The sequence below is a fragment of the Mchenga conophoros genome, linkage group LG17 (assembly GCF_057382185.1).
Source record: "Mchenga conophoros isolate Kocher_MC1m ecotype Shallow Benthic linkage group LG17, M_conophoros_male_GT1.1, whole genome shotgun sequence".
NCBI lineage: Eukaryota > Metazoa > Chordata > Actinopteri > Cichliformes > Cichlidae > Mchenga > Mchenga conophoros.
Window position 1 is genome coordinate 17023119 of NC_140542.1, and position 23419 is coordinate 17046537.

The following is a 23419-nucleotide window of genomic DNA, read 5'->3' on the forward strand; positions in this document are numbered from 1 at the left end:
TTGAAAACAATGAAGTGATGATTCATGTAGAAATATACTTTACTGTAGCTAAATTATAAAACACTTAGTTCTGCTAGACCACATTATCAATAAAAGTGCCAAGTATTTTATAAATGAACTATAATGGCAAAAAGACTAAAATATCTGTGTATGTATATAAAACATTATAAATAAATGCATATGTTAGAATTAAAAAAAAAAAAAGCAAGCACACTGTATTATTAATTAATTAATTATTAATCCTTATGATTAATTGCAGAACCCACAATATGTTTCTGTGTCACGTTACCAGCTTTATAGTTGTGTGGACTGAATTAATGTGATGTTTAGTTACACAACCACACAAAGGGGCGACCGTGGCTCAGTGGGTTGGGAAGCGCATCTGTAACTGGAAGGTCGCCGCATTTTGCAAAAACAAACCAAGAGTTTCTCACAGCAGAGGAACGGGATATTCTTCGATGGCCAAGTGTCTTGTTCTCACCCCAATAGACTATGCTATTATTTATTAAATAAAAAAAAAACTATGTAGAAAGACCCACAACAACCAGTAGCTTAAGGTGGCTGTGAAAAAAAGACCTTACATGACTGAACATGTATTACTTGTTTGGAAACCATTCAGATGCCATGTTAACAGTTCACTGGAATTCTCTTCTGTGGGAAAGAACAAAGCTGTGACAGGTTGGTTGTTAAGTCTTGTTGTTTTTATGTAACATAACACTCATTTCCAAGAAGGAAGTGGCTCAGCAGTCAATTCCATTTAATTATATCTCTTCTGTAGAAGCCACACCACAAACTGCATCAGCTAATAAAATTTAAAAAAAAACACACAAAAATATCAACACTGTCTGGGTGCAGCGGAATCATGCTTAACCAGCATGTATGTGTCATCAATGGAAGTCCCCCAGTGTATGATAGTGCCCTGGTTTAACCTCCTAAGACCCGAACTCTTCCACGGCATGCATTCTTAATTTCTCTTTGATATTTGGGCTGATTGGGACCTGATGAATGTAAAAACAAAGAATTACCAGATTTTTTTTTTACCTAATTTTTGTTTCTAAGAAAAATGAGAGCCACATGTGAGGATATTCATTTAAAATTGTGATAGAACAGTTGCAGTATAATGTCCTCGTAAGTGGATATCAGGCCCTTGTAGAGCAAGATTTAGTATTTTGGTCTAATTAACCCAAAAGGTGATGTCGCCAGGTCCTAGGAGGATAATGATGAAATAATATGGGAAATGAATATTAAGTCTTATCTGTACAACTATATATATTTTTAAATGTATGTGCAAAAATCTTTATGCATGTTATTCTTTTCAGCTCCATGTCTACTGTATAAATGCATATATGATTACATACATATATACACAAGAGTGTGTCTGTGTGTAGTGTATATGGCTGAGTCTGAGGTTTGCTGTGTCTTGACTCCTGTGGGACATTGTCATGGAGGATGGAGGGTTGCCACTCCGTACCAAGCTTAACTGGTTGTTGGTGCTCTCCAGTTTCTTTGTCTTCTCCTCTCTTATTACGAGTATGAGTTTTTTATAATCTGGTAGGACATTGCTAATGACTTTAATTTCTGTATTTTTAAAAGCCAGCTGTCAATAAGCTTGAGTGGGATCTTTAGTTCAGGTCAAAACGTCATTCATATTTTTAAAACAAATGTAGAAATGAAAAAGATTTTCACTTTGGTTCTGAATGCTGAAATGAACAAGGGAGTTGAGGGAGTGAAAATAAACCCTACATATATTAAGTGAAAGTTTTTAGTGCGTGTATAGCACCATCTTGTGCCAGTACAAAATGCGACGTCACTGGATTCATTTGGTGCACCAGTAGTACACTGGACTGGCAAGCTGGAATCAGACAGTGTTTGATTTTTCAGCAGAAAACTGACTGAATTTTTGATTGGTAAATTTACATATTCCTTCATTTTTCTACTCATTTATTCACTGAGGTTGTCAACCTGCAAATTGCTCTTTAAATCTATTTTCTAAATCATTGTCCTCAATAGGATCAGATATGAGAATTAAGCAGGAGATACTCATTCCCTGACCACAAGCAAGTGCCTTCCCGGAGAATTCTAAAGAAAGACATCAATCCCATAGTGCCGACTGACATTGATATTTTACATTACTGCCATCTTGTGATTGTCTCTTGAAGTCAGCTAGACCAACAGCTATTGAACTTGCTGCTCTATCATTTTTGTGGGTGTGTTTCCTGTTGAAGGCTGGAACAAAGGCAAGGTGAGAGGGTGGCTGCTTTTTATGTCTACTAGCATATGCCCATTATAAATAAACCTGTCCTCTTTAACAAGAGACTGAAAAGACCCCGGTGTGTTAGAAGTTGCCCCTGTCTCTGCTTTCACTGCTTTGACATCAGTTACTATTTGTGCATTATCGTGTACATGCACAGATGTGTATGTGCAAATGCAAGTAGAGAGGCAAATTACTCTGTATTTTTTCATCTCAAGTAATGCAAACATGTCAACATGCTTAAGAACAGTGTTTAAAAAAAACACACATAAGAAATTACAGGCAGGCATAGATTTTGCAGTCAACAACTGTTCATGGTAAATGACATAGTAAAAAACAGATACAGCCAAACCAAGACGCATGGTTAAACTTTAAGTTTTTACATTTACATAGTCTCTCTAAAAACATACTTAACTGATCCAGCTGCGTGTCCAATATGCAGATAAATAAGTGGTGAGGTTTTGTTTAAAACACCATGCCTGCATGTCTACATCAATATGAAGAATAATTCATGGGAGAATAAAGAAACATGACAAAAACTAGCCACTTGCCAAGGAACAACTGGAAGAACTGACCCAAGCAGTCCTTCTTCCAAAGACGGTGGCTGTCATGAAATGCAAGAGACACCAATGAAACTCAGCATGTGTGGCTAAAGGAAACAAAGCAGCTGACCAGGCAGAAAAAAATGGAGGTCTTGATGGAAGAATAGTGGCACCAGCAAAACTCTGCCAGCTTTTAATCAAGCAAGTGCGTGTCAATAAAAAGCTAACTCAAAGAAATATGGAGGAGTTGTGGTAGCACATTGTGAGTAACCACGAAGCTGAGTGTGTCACCTGTAATGACCACAACTCGAAACAGGTGTTCCATGGGAAGATTTTTGGTCCCAGATGCCCCATTCAAGGACATTGCCACTGATTTTACTGACATGAGAACACAGAACAAAGGGATACCAATATCTACTGGTAATGGTGGACAGATTTACCGAATGAGTGGAAGCAATTCCCTGAGAGAAAGAAGATGCAAAGACTGTAATAAAGTGGCTGAGGAATGACTCAATAGCCAGATATGGAGCGCCAAGAATCAACAGGTAATGCATCACATTTCAATAATAAGCATCTATCAAAGTTGAGAGAGCACTAGGCATAACAGACCGATTTGGGGCAGTATATCATCCGGCATCTCAGGCCATTGTAAGAAAACCAAACCCTGAAAAGACAAAATGCCAAAATACGTATGCCACTACACTACAATGACACGGGTAGATGCATTACCATTGGCATTAATGTTTTTGGGATTCACACCACATAAGTAGACAAATTTGACAACACATTAACTGATGACATTGGTGTGAATTTTAAGAGACTGTGAGGCCTGTGTTTGAAAAACACGGAAAGGATTTCAGCGAGACATCTGCAACAGATCTATGGTGTTCTAATTATTTTATACGTTAATTTCAAATGCACAAGACTATAAGGTTATTCCTCTAGGATCTCCAAAGTGGGAGGTTACTTTTAAATGACTGAAGTGCCTAAAGCATTTGCGTTTTATGTTTGTAGTTTTCACAGTGTTAAAAAAAATTAATTAAAAAAGCAAAGCGCCTTTCTTGAAGAAGCAGTGCTGTGTTGTCATTTTGGAGATACAGTAAAAACTCGCCCTAGCCCGCACTGGTGAGAAGCTGCTGGTAGAAGCTGCAGCAGTGAGTGGCAGTACAGCGGTGAGACGCAAGAGGGCGCCATCACACAAGCTCACTGTTCACAAACAGCCAAGCACAGCAGCAGCAACGCTGGGTAACTGGATTAATGTGAAAATTAACAAACGGTAGTGTTTAAAGTAGAATAAGAGTGGTTAAATTCAAGTTTAAAGATCCACAATAAGTTTCTATAACACATTTGTCAAAGGTTACTTAATTTCTACAGTGTTTCAAAGTGATGCTTTGTAGTTTAGGAAAGAGTTTTGTGTGTTTGCTTAAGGTCAAACTATATGTGAAGTTTACAAAGTTCTTTAAGTTAAAGTACATCTGTATTAAGAGTGAAGCTCAGTACAGCTAAAGTATACAGTAACAGTAATCCCAAAGTAATACTTGAGATACATATAATAAGTTACAAATTTAAAGAAGTATTTTGAAATTTAAACATAATGCATTGACTGACATTTAACTAGACTAACAAGATGGTTGACAATGATCATGAAGAGCACTGTGCTGTTCCACCTACTGACTGAAGCAGAAGAAAATGATGCTGAGCAACTTATAAAACGGCAGACCGTTAGTTACTCTTTCGCTTTTACAAACTGAAAAGGGTAAAAAGCTTCAAGAGAAGAAACTTGAAAATCTCCAATACATATATGCAGTTGTTTTTGGAAAACGGAGATATGAAGCAAAGTAATATTAAGAAAAGAAGTTTCAGAGAATGAACTGAATGAGCTGATTAACAACGCAAATGTCACCTGCGAAGATGTACAAACCATTTATGAACAAATACACCAAATACGAACCCCTGCTGCAGACGCAAGGCACAAAATAGATGCATGTACATCACTTTCCTCATTCATTGTTAAAAGAGCTGAAAAACAGCCAAAGGCCCGATGCTGGGCTGTGCTTAGGATCGGAAAGTATTAAAGCAAGGTCAAAATCGCGAAGGTCTAAAAGTGGTTCAGGTCAGTCATACTCACAAACAAGCGATGGAAGCAGAGGTTGAAGTAGCTGCATTTCAAGAAATATTAGCAGTCATGGAGGAGCAAGAAAGGGAAGCAGCTGAACTACAAAAACTGGAACATGAAAACTTGGAAAGGCAGCAAGCAATGGAAACGCAGTGCAGAGAGATCGAACGCTTGGAAGAGGTTAAAAAATTGAATGCTACAAGAGCTAAAGCAAAAGTTTATGAGGAAGGGGAAAGAACAGGCATGTTCAGCAACAAAAGTCCCCTTAAGCTCCTTAATAAACAATTTAAGGAGTGGACTAAACTCGCTTTATACACACGACTGCACCCCCGCCCACCAGAGCAACACCATTGTAAAGTTCGCAGATGACACTACTGTGGTGGGGCTCATATCTGGGGGAGATGAGTCTGCCTACAGAGATGAGGTGGAGCGGCTGTCTTCATGGTGCAAGGATAACAACCTTCTCCTAAACACGAAAAAGACCAAAGAACTCATAATTGACTACAGAAGACACAAGACAGAAATCCAACCACTAATCATCAGCGACGACTATGTGGAGAGGGTGGCAGACTTCCGCTTCTTGGGAGTCAGCATAGAGGGAAACTTATCCTGGAGTGTGAATACCTCTGAGCTACTGAAAAAGACACAACAGAGACTGTACTTTCTGAGAGTGCTTAGGAAGAACAACATCACACAGAGACTGCTGGTGTCTTTCTACAGAGCCTCCATCGAAAGCATACTAACGTACTGCATAGGCATATGGTACGCTAGCTGCACAGTGGCTCAGAGGAAAGCACTCCAGGGAGTAATCAACGCTGCCCAAAGGACAATCGGCTGCCCTCTCCTCAAACTGAAAGACCTACACAGTTCCCGCTGCCTCAAAAGAGCCCATAACATCATAAAGGACACCTCACACCCTGGACACTCCATGTTCGAACTGCTGCCTTCAGGTAAACGGTATAGAACAACATACACAAGGACTAACAGACTCAAACACAGTTTCTACCCAATTGCAATATCATGTCTCAATGCTACTAAAAGTAGATGACTTTCATTGCCCCTGTTGTCATTTGTGCCCTTGATGTTGGAATGCTTTCAGACATGTTTTGTTGGATGTGCTAACAAATTGACTGAGTGATTGATTGTTTGAGTGATATATCAACTAGGTCGTATGTTGAGTGTCTGTATGGGGCCTTAGGCCTGGATTGCTTGGGTGTATTTACTGTATGAGAATACTGTATTTTATATGTATTTCTATCTTTTATATCATATCTATTATAGTTTATAAGTATTTATCTTTCGTGGTGTTGCACTGACCGGAGACATCTTTCAATTTCATTGTACTTGTGACAATGACAATAAAGAATATTCATTCATATTCATTCATTCATATTCATTCAATTCGTAGGAACACACAGGAATTGGCTGAGACAGTAAATAAGCTTCTCTCCATGTCAAAGCAGAAACCCTCCGCAACAACAGTCCTCTCCTGAAAATGCTTTCAACATAGGGGACACAGTATCACAGAAAGCAGCCCCCATAAAAGTCAGGGCAGCCGGCACCACCCCTCTGAGCTCGGCAGGAGAGGACAGTGGATAATTTTGACTTAATCGATTCAACTACCTGAGCAAAAACAGTCGAGCCTCTGAGTCATGAGCACATCTTGGGCTCCAACGAATTGCAGGGCAGCTGTGTGTTCTCTTAAAAGGCACCCCTGCTTATCCAGTGCTGTTCCGACCAGGTCTGCTGACATGGTGGATAGATTATATAGTCAAGTTTTAGCAAACAACATGTGTAGGACTCAAGTGCCAGACACAGGCAGGACAGAGAGCAGTGGAGTGCAGCTTGAGATTCTTCATTCACTTCGAGAACTTGAACATGAATTAACTTAGGTGAGCTCTACTCACTTTAAAGAAAAGCAAACATAGAAACTAATTTTACTTAAACACAAGGCTGAGCTCAACTGAATCCAATTAAAATGGAGAGAGACACACATGAGGAGCGGAGGATGGTAACGAGAGACCAGGAGAGATCTGTGAGAGGAGATTACAAGTTAGACTGGGCAGAGAATCCAGGAGATGAGTTAGGTAATATTATCCAGAGGATTATCAAGAGAACACCTTTACTTGAGATCCAAGCTAGTGGGGAAGGGGGAGGATGCCAGAAAACCTTGAATCCATGAGGCGGCTGGTGGTGGGTGGACAGGCAGGTGAGCATGGGCATGCACTGAAGAGCAGCGACAATATTCACTTGGCCTGGATCTTCTGACCCTCCAGAGCAAGCCTTGCCATCGCTTGAGCCATTCACAGGTGAGCTAGGGCACATGTCCACAATGTATGCATGTTTTTAAGCAGTGACAGAAAACAAATGCCACTGACTTTGGACATACATCAGATTTTTATCGTTAATAGTTTTTTAGAGCATCATGTTCAAACACTGTCTCAGATATCAATGCAGCATTTTATGACCGAACCAATGAAAGAGTGAGCTGTGAGTAGGAGAACGCTGTGAAGCAGAAGCTCCGCCCTCTGGGAGTCATTCCGAATAACAGTTAGTAGTTGAGCCCCGGTAACCAAACCGAACGCTCCTCCTGCTGGTTCGTCTAAATTTTCGCTGCTTTGTTCTTTTTGTGTCTGGTCCAAACCGTTCGACACGGCTCACTGTGGAGAGAGCGAAAGAAGAGCGCTTACCTCGAAAAGTTTTCTTTGACGAGAAAGAGCGGGTCCAGTTCTACTGCGGATTGACGGCGAGGTCTTTAACTTAAAGCAGCTCCAAACAAACCTAGAAAACTAGTGAGGTCTTTGCAAAGGGAAAAGTGGATGAGCAGCTCCTCTGTCATATTTCAAAGTTTGTTAGACAGCAGCAGACTGTAAAAGTATTCAGCATTACATAAAAGACGCAAAAAAGGCATGAATCCTTAATGAGAACTCCGGGGAGTGAGCAGACTCTCCAGACTTGTGCACTGCGCAATAAAGTGGGACTGAGTTCCAGGCAGAAAGCTGGAGAGCAAGACGTATATGGACTGATTGGCTGTGTGGACGCTGCCCTGGTGTGATGCTCATTTGGTTCTGTTTGAGTGAAAATGAAACTTTGGGACAGTTTGTCCCATTGGACCCGAATTTGGGACAGTTTAACGGCTTTTGCGGTCAAGCTTTAGCCGTGGACATTTTTTTTTCTTCCTCAAACAAGAGGCAGTTGATGTCGTCGCATATCAATATGAAATGGATTATTATCAGTTTGTTTTCTTGGAAATAAATTCAGTTAAAGCTTTGAGAGCGGGAATATGCAGCCAGTGAATATTGAGTATTGATCTTACGTGGATATAAAGTGCACAAATTCTCTTTGCTTTTCCTTGAAAACCCTGGTTCGGGGAATTCTCTCTGCGGGTCTCAGTGCGCTCAGAGCTCAAAGAAGAGACGCGGATGTTCGCTTGGGCGCAGCGTGCAGCGCCGCTGCACATGGAGCGCTCCGGGCGGCCGCCGCTGATGTTGCTCGGTCTGCTACTCCAAATCTGTTCCGCCGTTACCACTGATCGCATGAACTCCGACCGGTACGCGGTCTACTGGAACAGCTCCAACCCTAGGTAAGACCCAGACTGGGCTTTTACACAGAGTGGGTATTGAGTAGAACACGGGAAGTGCCAGAAATCATCATTAAAGGAGGGGAAATAAATGGGACTCAATATTATAATGATCCTTTGCGCAGTCGGTGGACATAGTTTGTAAAAAGCAAACAAAACAAAACGCTTATGTTAACAAAGCTAACAAATGTTAGCTTTGTTAATGAAAGCGAGTAGCAGCAGCATGGCAGGGCTGCATGTTGAACTGTCCGAGGTCACACAGCCAGAAAGTGAGTCCATTATCCGCATCTGAAAACTTTCTGGGGCTGTAACAGAAACGTTTGTCAAAAGGGAGCAAAACGGTTAGAATCGTAAAATTTGTCTCAAACAAATGACACTGTTCAGTAGATCAAGATTTTTAATAAATAAACCGCAGGTGCGCTTTCAACATCCATACTACCGTCATCCAACATCCATTCTCCTAGTCTTCTGACAGAGAGCACAATGCCAAATGAGCTACATAAAATATATATCAAATAATTCGTGTATGCCGAGAGTGAAGGCTGAGCTGATAAACTAAAGGAATTTTGTAGAATGTGCACATGTAATTTCTAACGACTGTCCATGGAGCTTAATATAAATTTTGTTGCCGCAATGTCAGCAACCTCAAAGAAAAAAACGTAATAAAATAAAATGCCAGTGAAAGCTATTCTCGGTTCAAGGGGTCTCTAAATTTCTTTGTTTTGGTTTTTTCAATATTTAGTTTACAGAGGAATCAAACCATTTGACTCTGCAATAACAAGATGTGTTCTGTGTTCTGCTGTGTAATCAGCAGCTGTTTTGTTAGATGTGATCTTTTCTTCTGCAGGATTATACAGACCTCCTTAGATCTCTTTCGCTTTTCAGCAGTTGGTTGGACAAAATATCTGAACATATGAAATGCTTTAAACATTTTCTGACATTTATTAACAACATGATTCATGATAATTGTTGTCAGTATAACTTTTTTTTTTTTTTCAATCAGTCATTCCTCAATGAAAAACAAGACAAGAGAAACAAGAGAATCCACTGCAGCTTTGCGGTTGACAAGTTAAAGTTGACACCTTGTAATCCAAATATTGGATTACAGTAAACACGATAATCAAAAAACTGAAATTTTGGTCACAATTTTGTTTTAAAGATGTGAGTAATGATAGGGGTATTATAAAAGTCTGCCTGTGTCAAAAACAATTTTGATCTAAATACAAGTCTAAATAATCACAGTTTCTATTTTCATCTCCTTTGATGTTTTTGCTTTCACACACGAAATTACATGTGAACTCAAATCTTAATGTGCTTTTCACTGATGGTTGTACAAAAATTACGTTTGGGGAAAGTAAATTTGTTATATAATTTAAAGTTTTGAAAAAAATATATGGACTGAATAACTTAAAATGAAAGTTGCAGACAATGAAATGTCTTTCTCTGAGAAAGGTCACATAACCTTAATGTTAGAAATAACTGCAGTTACCACAAAATACAGACAAAGAAAAGAAACAGACATCCTAAATGAATGTGTTAAATGTCCAGAGTGGTAAAACTGACCCTGATTTGACTAACTGTGGAATAATTTCTCAAGTTGTTTTTCAGTAACATTTTCAAGACTTAGGTGTATTATGTGCCTGGCAGCAGAGCATTGATGACTGTCCATTCTGTCTTCTGATTGGCTAAATGGTATCTGAACAAAGCAATAGCAACGTGCAGTGTTCGCAAATCATTGTAATATTTTAGGGATTTATTTTCATTTTGAGGTGTAAGAGAAAGAAAAATGTTCAGATTTTACTTTTGTAAATTAAAAAATGAAGAGTTTAAGAGATGCTGAACAGAAATGTTATTGAAGAAGAAACATGTCTCACATTTCAGTTCTCAAAGAGAGCCTGTAGCAGGAAAAGCTCTTAGATTCCAGCCTCATAACATGTTTCCATATGCACATGCTGTTTGCATCTGGAGGACCATATCTCAGGTTTCCAAGTGCATGATCTGCGCTTTAGTGTCCTTATAATATTCCTCTAATAATTGAGGAGTAATATTCCAGTTTGGCCAGTTTATTATAATTTATGCTTTCACTTGAATACCAAAATATTTTAAGTGATTCCTTTAATTTGAAAGGTCTCAAAGTGTACAGTTCTGTGAATTTAACTTTGATCTAAATATCACTTAAACAGTTGAGGTGTAACAGTAAACATGACATCTAGGAGACAAGGTTGGCCAATGACAATATGGCGTGTTCACACTGCAGAGAAAGATTTCAGTGACGATGGAAAATTACAGAACAAAACGCCTTCACTTCTTTCTTTGTAGAAGGGAATTTATTACATGTACAAATATGTGCACTTTTCCCACATGTTCCAGATGTGATTGAAATTTTGCCAGAGTTCATATTCTGGCATGTTTTGGGGAATCGCAGCTTTGCTGAGCCAAGAATGACATCAAGGCTTTTGTTCAGTTTTTTTGAAAAGACATCCCCAAAAGTTCCACATCTTGGGGGGCAAGAATCTGAAAATGTTTGAGAAATTTCCACAATTTTATAGGAAAAAATAAGAAAATATTCCTCAGCATTTCCTCTCTTGGCTCTTTTGGTTATTGATAACGAAGTGTTTTCATCTCCAAATATCATTCGTCATATTTTCTGTCCTTCCAGAAAATCTGACATTCATTTGCTAAGGTAATCAGAGGAACATGTGTGCTAACATTTGTACTAGTAATTTATTAACAGTTCACGTTATTAATCTCCGTTTTGGTTTTTCTTTCAATTTTTTGTAAATTAAACATCAAAACAATAAATGTCCAGTGCAACCTTGTTGATGTCTTTTCATCCATTCACAATTCCAAAATCACAAATATTCAGTTTACAATTACATGACACAAAGACAGGAGAACAAAGAAAAACAGGAAATTGTGTCATCTGAGAGGCTGGAATACTGCAATATTCAGTCTTTACTGGCTAAAAACTGATCGAAATAATCAAATGCTTTTTTGTCAACTGATAAGTAAAATTTTTTCATCAAATAACACTTGCCGAACGTCCCGTGGTGTAATTAGTATGCAACACGAACGCTAAAACAAAAGTGGACGTCGAGGCGACGACATACCTGCTGCTCAGTCTGTGACTTTTTGTCAGACTTGGGGACAACTGTGGGCTTTTTGTAGCCATTTCCCTCAATGCCGGGTTTCAAAAATGTCCTTTCACTTCAGCTCTCATGACTCATCGAGTGACGCTACTGATTAGTCAGTTGGTGGCATGCAGTCTGACGACGTCACATTTATTATCTACCTTAAGACCTGGATGACCTCAAATTCCCTGCTTCTAAAATCAGAAAAAACTGAGAATATTGTACTTGGGCCTTAAACATGGTATCTAACTAGGTATCTAACTAGATACTGACTTTAAGTGAGATTACTTTGGCCTCCAGTAACACTGAGGAATCTCGAGCATTTCATGTATTATCATGAAGATATGTCCTCTAGCTGACCAAGCGACTATTTTTTTTTATAACCACTCACAACCAGCCAAGGGAATGTTCATTTTTCTTTGGCAAGCAACAGTTGCCAGGCAGTCGCCAATTGGCCTCTATGCCTGTGTGACAGAGGCCTAAGTTCAGAATCAGAAATGGAGCATGTGGAGTGAATGGGCGACCAACTCTGACAGGGGGGGCTCAGATCAAACACAAAAAAAACAAAAAAACAAAAAAAAACCCACATATGTGACCTTCTTGAATAAACCTGTACACTGTGCAACCTTTACAGGCTACATAACAAATTTAAGAATAAAGAACCTGCTTTAAATGGCATCATGATACAGTTTGCATAATTACAACCATACACTCACAATGGAATTAGTAAGTGAGGGAAGCTATGAAGAGAAGTGGAAAGACAGTTGGTCCAGATGACATACCTGTGATGTGAAGAGCTCTAGGAAAGAGGGCAGTTGGCTTTTTAACTAGATTAAGACAGTCCAGGAGATTGAGAGGATCCCTGACGAATGTACTGCTATAGAGTTTGAGAACAAGGATGATGTGAAGAGCTATAGTAACTACAGATGCATAAAGCAACTTGGAGTTAGTATCTTTTCCAAGGATATTTGGCATGCAGGGATCGAACCACCAGCCTTCCTGGTAGTAGATGACCTGTTCTACCTCAGTTACAGAGAGGTGACTGTCGTATAGTTTCATGTGGAGAGAGAACAAGAACTGTGGCCAACTACTTGTGTTTAAATAGTGTCTATATGACATGAGGGGTACTTCTGAAAGTCTGACCTGTGAAGGATCATAAGCTCCAAAAATAATGTCATTGTCAATCATGCTAGTTACCTCGATTGCTGTAGAAGCACTAAAATACTGAACCATTAACTTGAGCTGCAGTAACTTATTGGCAATGTTGGTCTTTAAACATTTCTTTAACAAATGTAAAAATGTATCAGTACACGCTTTTTCAACAACAGTATTCAGCTGATGAGGTGCAGTCACCAGGATCCCCAAAGCTCATCAATAACACAAATGCTGCCTATGTTTATTATTATAAAAATATTATAAATAAAGGCAATTATTATTAATATGAGGTGTTTAGTACAATCAGTATTATAAATTAAGATATGTTAAAAGAGGAAAAATGAATAATCTAAAGATTAATCCATTAACGTTGTTGCTGGATAAGACGAGAGACAAGCTCCTCTTGTTAAACATAGAATATAACTGCTATGAAACTTTAGATGCTAGTTCAACCTGACTTAATAGTTGTAATTTTTGGTCTGTTGTGTTCTCAGCTCACTGAATCCTTTTGTGTAGATTTGCTGCAGTTTTCTGTAACCACACTGTCTCCTCATACTGATGTGAATAGGCGATATGGCCTAAAATCCATATCACGGTATAATTTGAAGCATGTGCGGTAACGATATATTTGCGATATATTTTCTTCTGTATAACGTACTTTACACAATATAAGGCACACTTAAAATCCTATAATTTTCTCAAAAATCGACAGTGTGCCTTATGTATGAATTCTGGTTGTGCTTTCTGACCTCGAACCAATTTTATGTAGTAAACGTAATAAGTAATCTGGGTCCTAAACACTGTCTTCTTCAGGTCCCAAAGTCAAACGAACACTGCAGCATCACTGAGAGTGAAAAACTGTCTTAATTCTTTCATCTTTAATAAAATAATCAGCGTTGCTGCTTTACCAGGTGTAACAATTAAGTTTAACATCCAGGCATCCATGAAAACAGAATTTATTAAATTCAACGCAGTTAGAAGTTAACAGGAAGTTAGCTCGCTAGTTTCCACCTAAACATGATATAGCATGTTCTGACTGAGAAATTTCTGAAAAAATAACATAAATGAAGACAGAAAACTAAACAGCGGTGACTTTTGTAGGATTACTGAAGTCGGACTAGCTGGTATATAATGTTGTGCTACGTGATTGCTAGCAAAACAGCTACATTAGCATAACATTAGCACAGTGAAGCTGAAGGATGAATGCTAACTTTTTTCCACGTGATAAAAGTTTACGTGAGGGTTTCTGGTGGTTAGGGACAAATGCAATTGCATGGCAGGATGCTATAAACGGACCAAACTTTGACCAAAACAGGCGCAGCTTGATGACGCCATCAACATGCGCTATCGCGGTAGAGCGGTATAGTGAAAATCTCTACCGTTGGCCAAATTTATATCGTTTCTAGCCTATACCGTTTATACCGCCCACCCTTAGTGGAAAGCACTTTCAGTGCTCAATTAGAGTAAAAAAAGGCATAGATTATCTGAGCACCAAGGTTCTTCTTTCCTTAATTCACATGAATACTCCCTCATATATTTTTTCATGTTAGGTTGTTGCCTGTTAGTCCTTCTCTCTGCCTGGTGGAGGAGAAAGGGGAGGTTTTGTTCAGTGAAACAGAAATTTATTTCTGCAGCAGCCATTTTCTTTTGTCACTTAAGTCTAGGCTCAGCCCCTTGTCGTCTCCTTGTCTCCCCTAACCCCTAGCTGTTGCCTTTACCTAGGGTTGCCAACCGTCCCTTAAAATACGGAATCGTCCCGTATTTAGAAACAAAAGTACACGTCCCGTATTGAGCTAATAAGGGACGCACTTTGTCCCGTAATACAGTGAGAATCAAAAGTAGTCTATAAATGTTTATGGAATTAACACTTTGTTTGAAAACATAATTCCCAGCCCCTCTCCTGCTTTGTGACCAATGAGCTGACAGCACACTTATGACAATTCGAGTATGACAATTCAGATTACCGCTCATCTCATTGGTCGAGGAAAGGTCGCTTGCGGAGAAAATACCGGAAGACAACAGATGACCACAACAAGAAGCATGGCCAACAGGGGAACAAACGCCGACACTGCGGTGCAAGTCTCGGACGACAGTACACCTAAAGCTGGGCAAACACTGTGCGATTTTTTTTTCAGTCACGTTATTCAGCTCCTGCTCAAACTGCACGATTGACTCGCAGGGGTTAGAAGTTGGTAGGTCACGATGCAGGTCTCACACTATACCACCCGATGCTCTGATGCGACCTGAGTGCTCACACTGTGCCTCCATAACATGAAGGTTATAACAGATAATCTGTCGCTCGCTCTCTCTGTCTTTCACTCACACAGACACACCACCACCATCAACTTTGCTAAATTGCTAATGAAAAACATTGATCAGGCAGCTGTGATTGAGCAGCGATGTAGATCCAACTATTTTCACGGTTGTTGTGGTCGTGATAATTTTGTGATGCCACATCGAAAAGGCTCGGATGAGCTTTCCAAAGTTCTACAAGTTGTGCCTCCATCGCTTGTGTCCAGATCACACGCTGCACAGCCGTGCTGCTCCGTCTTTTACACCAACGTTTACGTTTGCGCGTGAGCAGTGTGAGCCCCTGTGGTGAGACCCTCACGAGCGATTGATGATCGGGAGCTGGTCGTGAGGTGTTAATCACTTCTCTTTACCCCACGTATACTACACGATGCACGATGAAGGCCAAAATCGGTCCGATCACTCAAAAATCGGCTCAAAATGGGCCAAAAATCGCACAGTGTAAGCCCAGCATTAGAGCAGCAATGTTTGTTCCCCTCAGAGAAAGGGAAGAATGGGAAAAGGAAAACACCTGGCTGGAAAAAGTTAATATGGGCATGTGCAGTGAATATCAGCGCTATGTGGCCAGAAGTGTGATAATATAACTTATTTTGTGTAATAAACAACTGCAAGGATAGATGATTACAACAAATAGATCACTAATACATAAAAGTAATACATAGATGAATAATGATGATGAGTTATGATGCGTAATCATGGGTACAAGCGGGTTTACAAACAGGAGCAGCTGATTAGCATTAGAAAAGCTGAAATAATACCTCAACTGAAGCCAATTGTACTAAATGTGCACTGTTACAAGAATATTTTTCTTTCTATTGTTTTCTATTATTTTAAGTTAAGCAGGACAGAGTTCTTTTAAAGAAAGATTTACTTATATTCTCAAAAGTTAAGCATGACAGGCTTCTGTTTAAGAAAGAGACCTGTTTTACTGTGTTAATGTTGTCATTTTGAGCTAAAAATAAATGGCTAAATGATCATTTGTTTCACATGTGTTCATATCACAAAGAATAGAATATGCATCTACTTAAATCAACTTCAAGTCAAATGGTTAAAAAAATAATTTCACACACAAAAAAAGAGCTAGAAAATTCACCACACTGGGAAGGGTGAAGACAACTGGGTCGCCCGGCCCTGGCCACGAGGTGTCCCTTCTTTATTTTTCAGGGAGTTGGCAACCCTACCTTTACCCCAGTGTCCAGGAGGGGGGCGGCGGCAGAAATATATTTTCCATAATGAGTAAAACTGCAAACTTCCCCAAACTACATTCTTAATCAGTAGTAAGCTCATCATATTTTACAAATTCAGTAAAATAGAACCGGGGAATCTGCAGATCATGTTTTGGTTTTCAGTTTTTGACAATTCCCTCAAAATTCAGCCGGACACACAGCTGGGGGTCATGTTACTTGGAACACTAGAAAATTAGTGTAGGTTTAAAAAGGTTTAGAATTAACAAAATAAAATCCCAAAACTTCAGAATACTGGAATATGTGGACATATTCAATATGCTACCAAAGGTACCAAGCTTCGTATTCTGTTCTCTGCATAAATCAAGGCTCTGAAATGGAGACTGTAATTGTAAAATATTTTAAAATTTGACAGATTTTATTTACACATATACATTCAGAGTCTAGGATGCTTAAACTTTAAGTCTGGTCTTCTGTGTTTCAGCTTGCAGAAACATTTAATGTTACAACAGAGACTGACAAATTGATAGTACAGGTTTATTTAGAATTCTATCTTTGCAAAGTGCTTTGCTAATTCAAATTAAGTGAAAAAAGTGGCGTCCGTGAAGAAAAAGTAATGTAAATACACTGAAAAGGTCAGTATTGAAGCCACGGTGCTGTCTAAAGTATGTCACATAATGAGATGGTGTCGGTACAATGGGTCTCATTTGGCGCTTTATAGGTACTCTATTTTTTCATCTTCAGTAAAGGTTGGGGTTGTGTTGCTGTTTGTCAGACAGATGTGTATTTTACCTCAAAAATCATTTGTTGTACTTAAACATTTTAGTTACACTCAGTTTATAATTTCATCAGTGGACACTAGTTAGACCCAGCCTACGTCGGGGTCTAACTAGACCATTTCAACATGAAAGATTAAAGCCTGGTGTTTGGAGCCCTAATAATAAAAACATTATCGTTTGTTTTGTATGCCAGGAAATTGGCATACTTCTTCCAGGTTAATGTTGAGGTCTGTCAGCAGTGATGAGAGCGTTGCCAACTGTCCATGCAGCAGGAAACATGCCTCAATTTTTTTTTCTCTCTTTTGGTTGGTTGGTTGTGTGGACCAATGGCATGGTAGTGTGGCGTCAGCAGGGAGAGGCTTCTGTCAACTGCTCCTCCAGTTATTTTTACATTCTATCCTCTTTGTGTCTCAGCACTTCATCATGCTTTCTGCTCCCAGCTCATGCATTTTAATGTCTGACCCATATTTCATAGGATCTGTGCACACACACACACACACACACACACACACACACACACACACACACACACACACACACACACACACACACACACACGCACCAGGGTAACTTTGAAGTCCTGGCTTGGGAAAAAAAGAAACAAGGTTGTGGGTGAAGAGCTGCAACCTTTCACTGTTGCTGATTAAATTTACACTGAAAAGCAGCAGAAAAACTGTGGATCAGGTTCAGATCAGGAGACGAGCAACCAAAACTGAAGATTTTGGCTTTAATTGCATCATTACTTAACAGCAAATGGGTTGTAGAAAATTTTTTTTAAGAAGCAGATGAGTTTCATCTCTGTTTCTGGAGGATGACTCGGTGGATGAGAGTCCTATCCTGTAACATGATTTACACATTCTGTCTTTGTGTATGAGCATTTACAAGAGAAGAAAATCCAATCTTGTGTTTTTACCAGTCAGGATACCAAAAAAGTTCTTATTTTAAACAAATGAAAAATCATCAGGTAGCATAGGATTGTTTCTTACTGAAGGAAGAATTCCTTGGCATCAGTCTCTCATTCGGCTCGTTGAGGATTATCTACTTTTATATTGTACTGTGTTTCATTTTAGTGAAAGAACAGGCCGCCGCTTGATATCTGTTGGATAGGAAAATCTAATCACTACTACCATTAAAAATAATCTTAAAAAATATTTCTATAAAATCAAATGAAACATGAATGACTACTCCAAAGAGAGAAAATCTGGCATTTGTATAGACTTGGATAGGGGTCTGCGGTGTAATGCAGAAATTGTTTCTGTAAATCCAATAGTACAAAATATTTTTGAGCTGAAGAATTTCTCTAAATATTTCCAAATAAATAGTTCAAATGATTTTCCCTAGCCTGGCAGATGCTCATAAATTCAAAAATAAAACTACATTTGATTTTGATAAAGTAAAAAATAAATCCTCCTTTAAAACGTCAGTTGAGAATTCAAGTTATTGCAATAGCTTTCATTTGTATTTATCTCCATGTCAGGTTTGGCTATGTTGCAAGTATGATATGACCCAATAGCACAACTAAGAGTCAAAAGAATTAACTAAAGTAGGCGGTTTTATTGCTTATTTTGCTGACTCAAAAAATCCAGGCCAGGGGAAAAGAAGTAAAAGAAAATTACAAGTAAAACACGAGAACACACAGTGTGAGGGAAGGACATGCGCCTCACGAGGAAGGCTGAGGGCGCGCTTTAATAGTCAGTTTTGCTTAGGAAGGTTGAGAGACATGACCCAGATGTATCTGTGTGCCGGCCATAATAAGAGCTCTTCTCCAAATGCTAAGGAAAGGAGCTTCAGTGCTTCCTTTAGCATAGGATACACTGGACCATCCTTTATGAAAGAGGCGGACAACACGCCGTCCCATAATTCATTGCAACAGACTATGTGACCATACGTGAAAACAATAGACATAATAAACAAAGATGCATTGATCAAGTAAATTTTGAATTGTAACTGCATTTTCTATTTCGTGCCATAACCTGTTGACATATTTAGAATTTTTAACAAAAGTTTGTTAAACTCACAGCTGAATTCTGAACAACACATTGCTGGAATAAAAACTGCTTGTTGTTTGCCTTGCATGAAGAATGCATGAATGCTATATGAGCTCAAGATTATCATCTATATTAACTGATAAAAAATGTAAAGGTGCAGTAAAATCAATGTTCATTAGTAATAGTTGCTGTGTTCCAGTCTTTAAGATTAATTTGTACTTCAGGACAGCTGGGATAAGTGATTTCTGTTACTGCAGTCATAGAAATCCTAAACAGGGAGGAGGAAAGGAGTTGCACTGGATCTCAGCAGTAAAATATAACAAGTGGATTTAGATGGCTGACATTTTGTAGGTTGTTTTATAGGCTAGATTTGATATTGTGATTCTGTAATTTCACTTTATTATATTTATATAATTTATATTTATTTATAATTATACTTTACTAACAATGCATTTTAATTTGTTTGCAAAAAGGCAGCTAGTTCACTTCAATAAAGAGAGAGTGTGAAGTAGGCTACGTTCACACTGCAGGCGAAAGCGCATCAAATCCGACTTTTTTGACCCTATGCGACCCATATCCGATCATGGTATGACAGTGTGAACGGCACAAATCTGATATTTTCAAGTCCGATCTGGGTCACTTTCGTATGTGGTACTGAATCTGATACATATCTGATGTTTTAGAAAGCGACTGCTGTTTGAACAGTCATGTCGCATTAAATCCGTCTTTTACGTCACTGACTACAAGACAGACGCCAATTAACAGCACCGGAGAAGCGCCCGAGGACGCTTACTGGCCATCCCGTGTAGATGTTAGTGAAACTGTTGGGAAGACAACGTTGGACAAACGTGAACATTTTATTTGTACTGTATAATCTGCAGATTCTGACAGAAATCTGCAACTATCCTTTGAAGCAGCGCTCCTCTAAAACAGCAATAAGCATCATTATTAGGCCATTTGTAAATAACAAAATAACTTTATAACTTAAAGCAAAATTTGGAAACGTAAAGTCCGAAACAAGTCTTTATATTAAGGGCCATCAGTCAAACAATACTGTTTGGTCTGGGTCTATACAGAGCGCGTTGTGTGTGACATCTTCTTTTGTGCATGTGGGCCGCTTTGAGCGTTCACACTAGAGCGCGTTTGCTGTCACATTTTATTTGTAGTGTGAACAAGCAGACAAAAAAATCGGATTTGATCAAAAAATCGGAATTGAGCATCAAGACCTGCAGTGTGAACGTAGCCTATGTAGCTCAAAAATCAGCAGACTCCAAGAGAAGCATGAGGCTGCAGTCTTGCTAACCAAAATAATGCAGCGCAAACCCCAGTTTCATGCAAGTGTTAATTTCAAGTGTTAATTGCCCTGTAAGACATTAGTGCAACATTCCCCACTGTTGACCAAAATATTTTATTACAGAGATTAGAGCATGCTGTGGGTATTAACGGTACTGCAAAGATGTGATTCAAATTATACTGTATCTGTCAAATAGATGGCAATTTGTTAGTGTGTAAAGAGGACCCCCTATTTACACAGTGCACACAGTGCTATGACCAGTTCTGTTAAGATCATACATGCTTCCCTTGGGCAGCATTAGAAGGTATAGCATACAATTTCACCAATATGCAGATGACACAACTTTATCCATCCATGAAGCCAGATAACACACACCAACTGGTTAAAATGCAGTAATGTCTTAAAGACATAAAGACCTGGATGACCTGTAATTTCTTGTTTCTACATTCAGATAAAACTGAGGTTATTGTACTTGGCCCTAAAAATCTTAGAAACATGGTGTAAAACCTGATAATTACTCTTGATGGCATTATGTTGGCCTCCAGTAACACTGTGAGAAATCTTGGAGTTGTTTTTGACCAAAATATATCTTCAGTGTGCATATTAAACAAATAGTAGAACTGCTTTTTTCATTTGCACAAAATCCCTAAAGTTAAAAACATCTTGTATCAGAGTGATGCTGAAAAAGCTAGTTCATGTATTTATTTTTTGGTTGTAATTCATTATCATCAGGCTGCCGTAAAAACTCCTTGAAAAGCCATTAGTTGATTCAAAGTGACTCAGCAAGCGTAATGACAGAAATCGCTCCCTGTAAAATCTAGTATCAAATTTAAAATCCTTCTCATCAGAGCTCACCCTAATTTGGCCCGAGGGTGAGCTCTTGGGGGTTTTTTTTCTTCTGGAGTAATATCCATCACCCCGCAGTCAAAGCCAGATATTAGGATATGTTTTTGTTTTAAAAAGCAGCAGCACAAATTAAGTACAAATTAATCAAAAGCTTGCTCCAAATGTATTAAAAATGTAATGTTTTTTTTTTTTTAAATTATTGAGCTCTGACTAGATCTGACTTGCTGGTCATGACTGTTGCAGAGGTTGCAAAGAAAACTGTGTAAAACCAGCGTGATCACTTGGTGTAAAATCAAGTGACCAGTGAATTTAATTTCACTGCATGTCTTTTGTCTTGTTTCTCCCCCCCCCCCCCCCCCGAACTGGTCGTGGTAGATAGCTGCTCCTCCCTGAGCCTGGTTCTGCCAAAGGCTTCTTGCCATTTAAAGGAGGTTTCTCCCAGTATTATTGTAAGCGTTTATCTTGCAGTCTAAAGAGTCATAAGGTGACTGTTGTGATTTTGCACTAAATAAAAGTCAATTGAAAATTGAGTTAAATTTTGCTTGATCAAAAATAATGCAATATATGTTGAACAAACAGTCAAGTGTGTTGTTTTCACATTTATCTTAGAAAATCAAATTTATTTATTTTTTATAGGATAGGATATATTTAGGATATAGTTTGATAATGAAGGGAAGCCAAATGCACCCTCTTTCCAGTCCCTGTCAGTAGTCGTGCTGCAGCATTTTGGATTAACTGGAGGCTTTTCAGGGAGTTTTGGGACATCCTGATAATAACAGTAGTCCAGCCTAGAAGTAATAAGTGCATGAACTAGTTTTTCAGCGTCACTCTGAGACAAGATATTTCTGATTTTAGAGATGTTGTGCAAATGTAAGAAAGCAGTCCTACATATTTTTTGAATATGTGCATTGCAGGACATATCCTGTAATCCAGATCTTTATATCTTGAAGACATTCCTGCAGTATAACTAACTGGTGTGTGTTATCTGGCTTCATGGATGGATTAAGTTGTGTGTCATCTGCATACCAATGAAAATGTATGCTGTGCCTTCTGATGATACTGCCTAAGGAAAGCATGTATAATGTAAACACAATTTGTCCTAGCACAGAACCCTGTGGAACATGTACTCCATTTACATGAACAAATTAGAGCCTATTACATAGATATGAATCAAACCACTGCAGCGCAGTACCTGTAATACCTACAGCATGCTCTAATCGCTCTAATAGAATATTATGGTCCACAATATAATAGTGGGGCACAAGATACTAGCTGGCTGGGCATCCATGGAGTAATATAACTAAGTGGCTGGCATAGAATACAGGAACATTTGTTCTGAGTGTGACCTGGAAGTCCCAAGGTCCTTACGGTTTCGATGAAGGGAATGCCACGCATCGCAAAGTCCAAAATCGCTCATGTGCTGTTTAACTATATTTGTGGACTGCCAACTGCTGTATCGAGCTTGTCGATTTCTTCATCCAGTTCAAAGTGAGCAATCTAGGTCTTCAGAGAGTCACTAAAAAAGCATGAAAGAATGAGGGGCCATATACACTTACAATACAGAACTCTTTGTTAAGTATACATAATTTAATGTATTCTTAAATTATGTAAGTATAGTTAACGAGGAAGCGTGTATGCACTTTTGCGCATGTGTCCTACATGTCTGTGTGCGCTGTGAGGCTGTAGTGGATGTGCTGACGCTGAGCGCCTATGTGTGTGATCGTGTAGATGTGGTTCTGATCTAGCATAGCTGTTTGCCGGTGGAGCCTGTGGGCTCGTTGCTGCGGCCCCCTCTGGCCTTATGGCTGCTGGGTAACCATCCGGGGGCTCTCAGATGTCTGGGAGCTGGGTGTCTACCATGCCTGCTTCATGTCCTGGGAGGCTATGGTCCACCCACTATTAGTTATTTACACACAAGCGCACTCACAGACACAGGTGTGCACACAAGTGTTCACACAGGTGTACAAACAGGTGCATCTGTGCATGATGCACATGTCATGTATTATTAGTACTGTGTGCTACTCAGTAACATTTAATATTTATTATTCACTGTTACTTTTGCATATGTTGGTTGTTTCTGTGGTTTCCCTACTGTTTCCCTTCATTTTTCTTTCTCTTTACAGTCCCCAGTCCTGTCTATTCTGGTTGTAATAACTGAAAAAACCTTATAAAAATCTAATAAACTATGACTACTAAGGGGACCAGTATAGCAAAAACCATAATGGTCCACTTGGGGAAAGTAA

General features: G+C 39.0%; 1 protein-coding gene and 1 pseudogene across 1 annotated transcript in view; both read left to right on the forward strand.

Annotated features, from left to right (window-relative positions):
• Positions 1 to 4420: 4420 nt before the first annotated feature.
• On the forward strand, positions 4421 to 6508 carry LOC146555276 (uncharacterized; annotated as a pseudogene).
• A 979-nt stretch (positions 6509 to 7487) lies between these two features.
• The window catches only part of LOC146555277 (ephrin-A2-like), a 67912-nt gene continuing 51980 nt past the window's right edge, over positions 7488 to 23419 (forward strand). Inside the window, exon 1 of the mRNA XM_085252150.1 lies at positions 7488 to 8492. Within this exon, the coding sequence (XP_085108276.1) occupies positions 8332 to 8492 (161 nt within the window). The 5' untranslated portion in view covers positions 7488 to 8331. The remainder of the gene's footprint in view (positions 8493 to 23419) is intronic.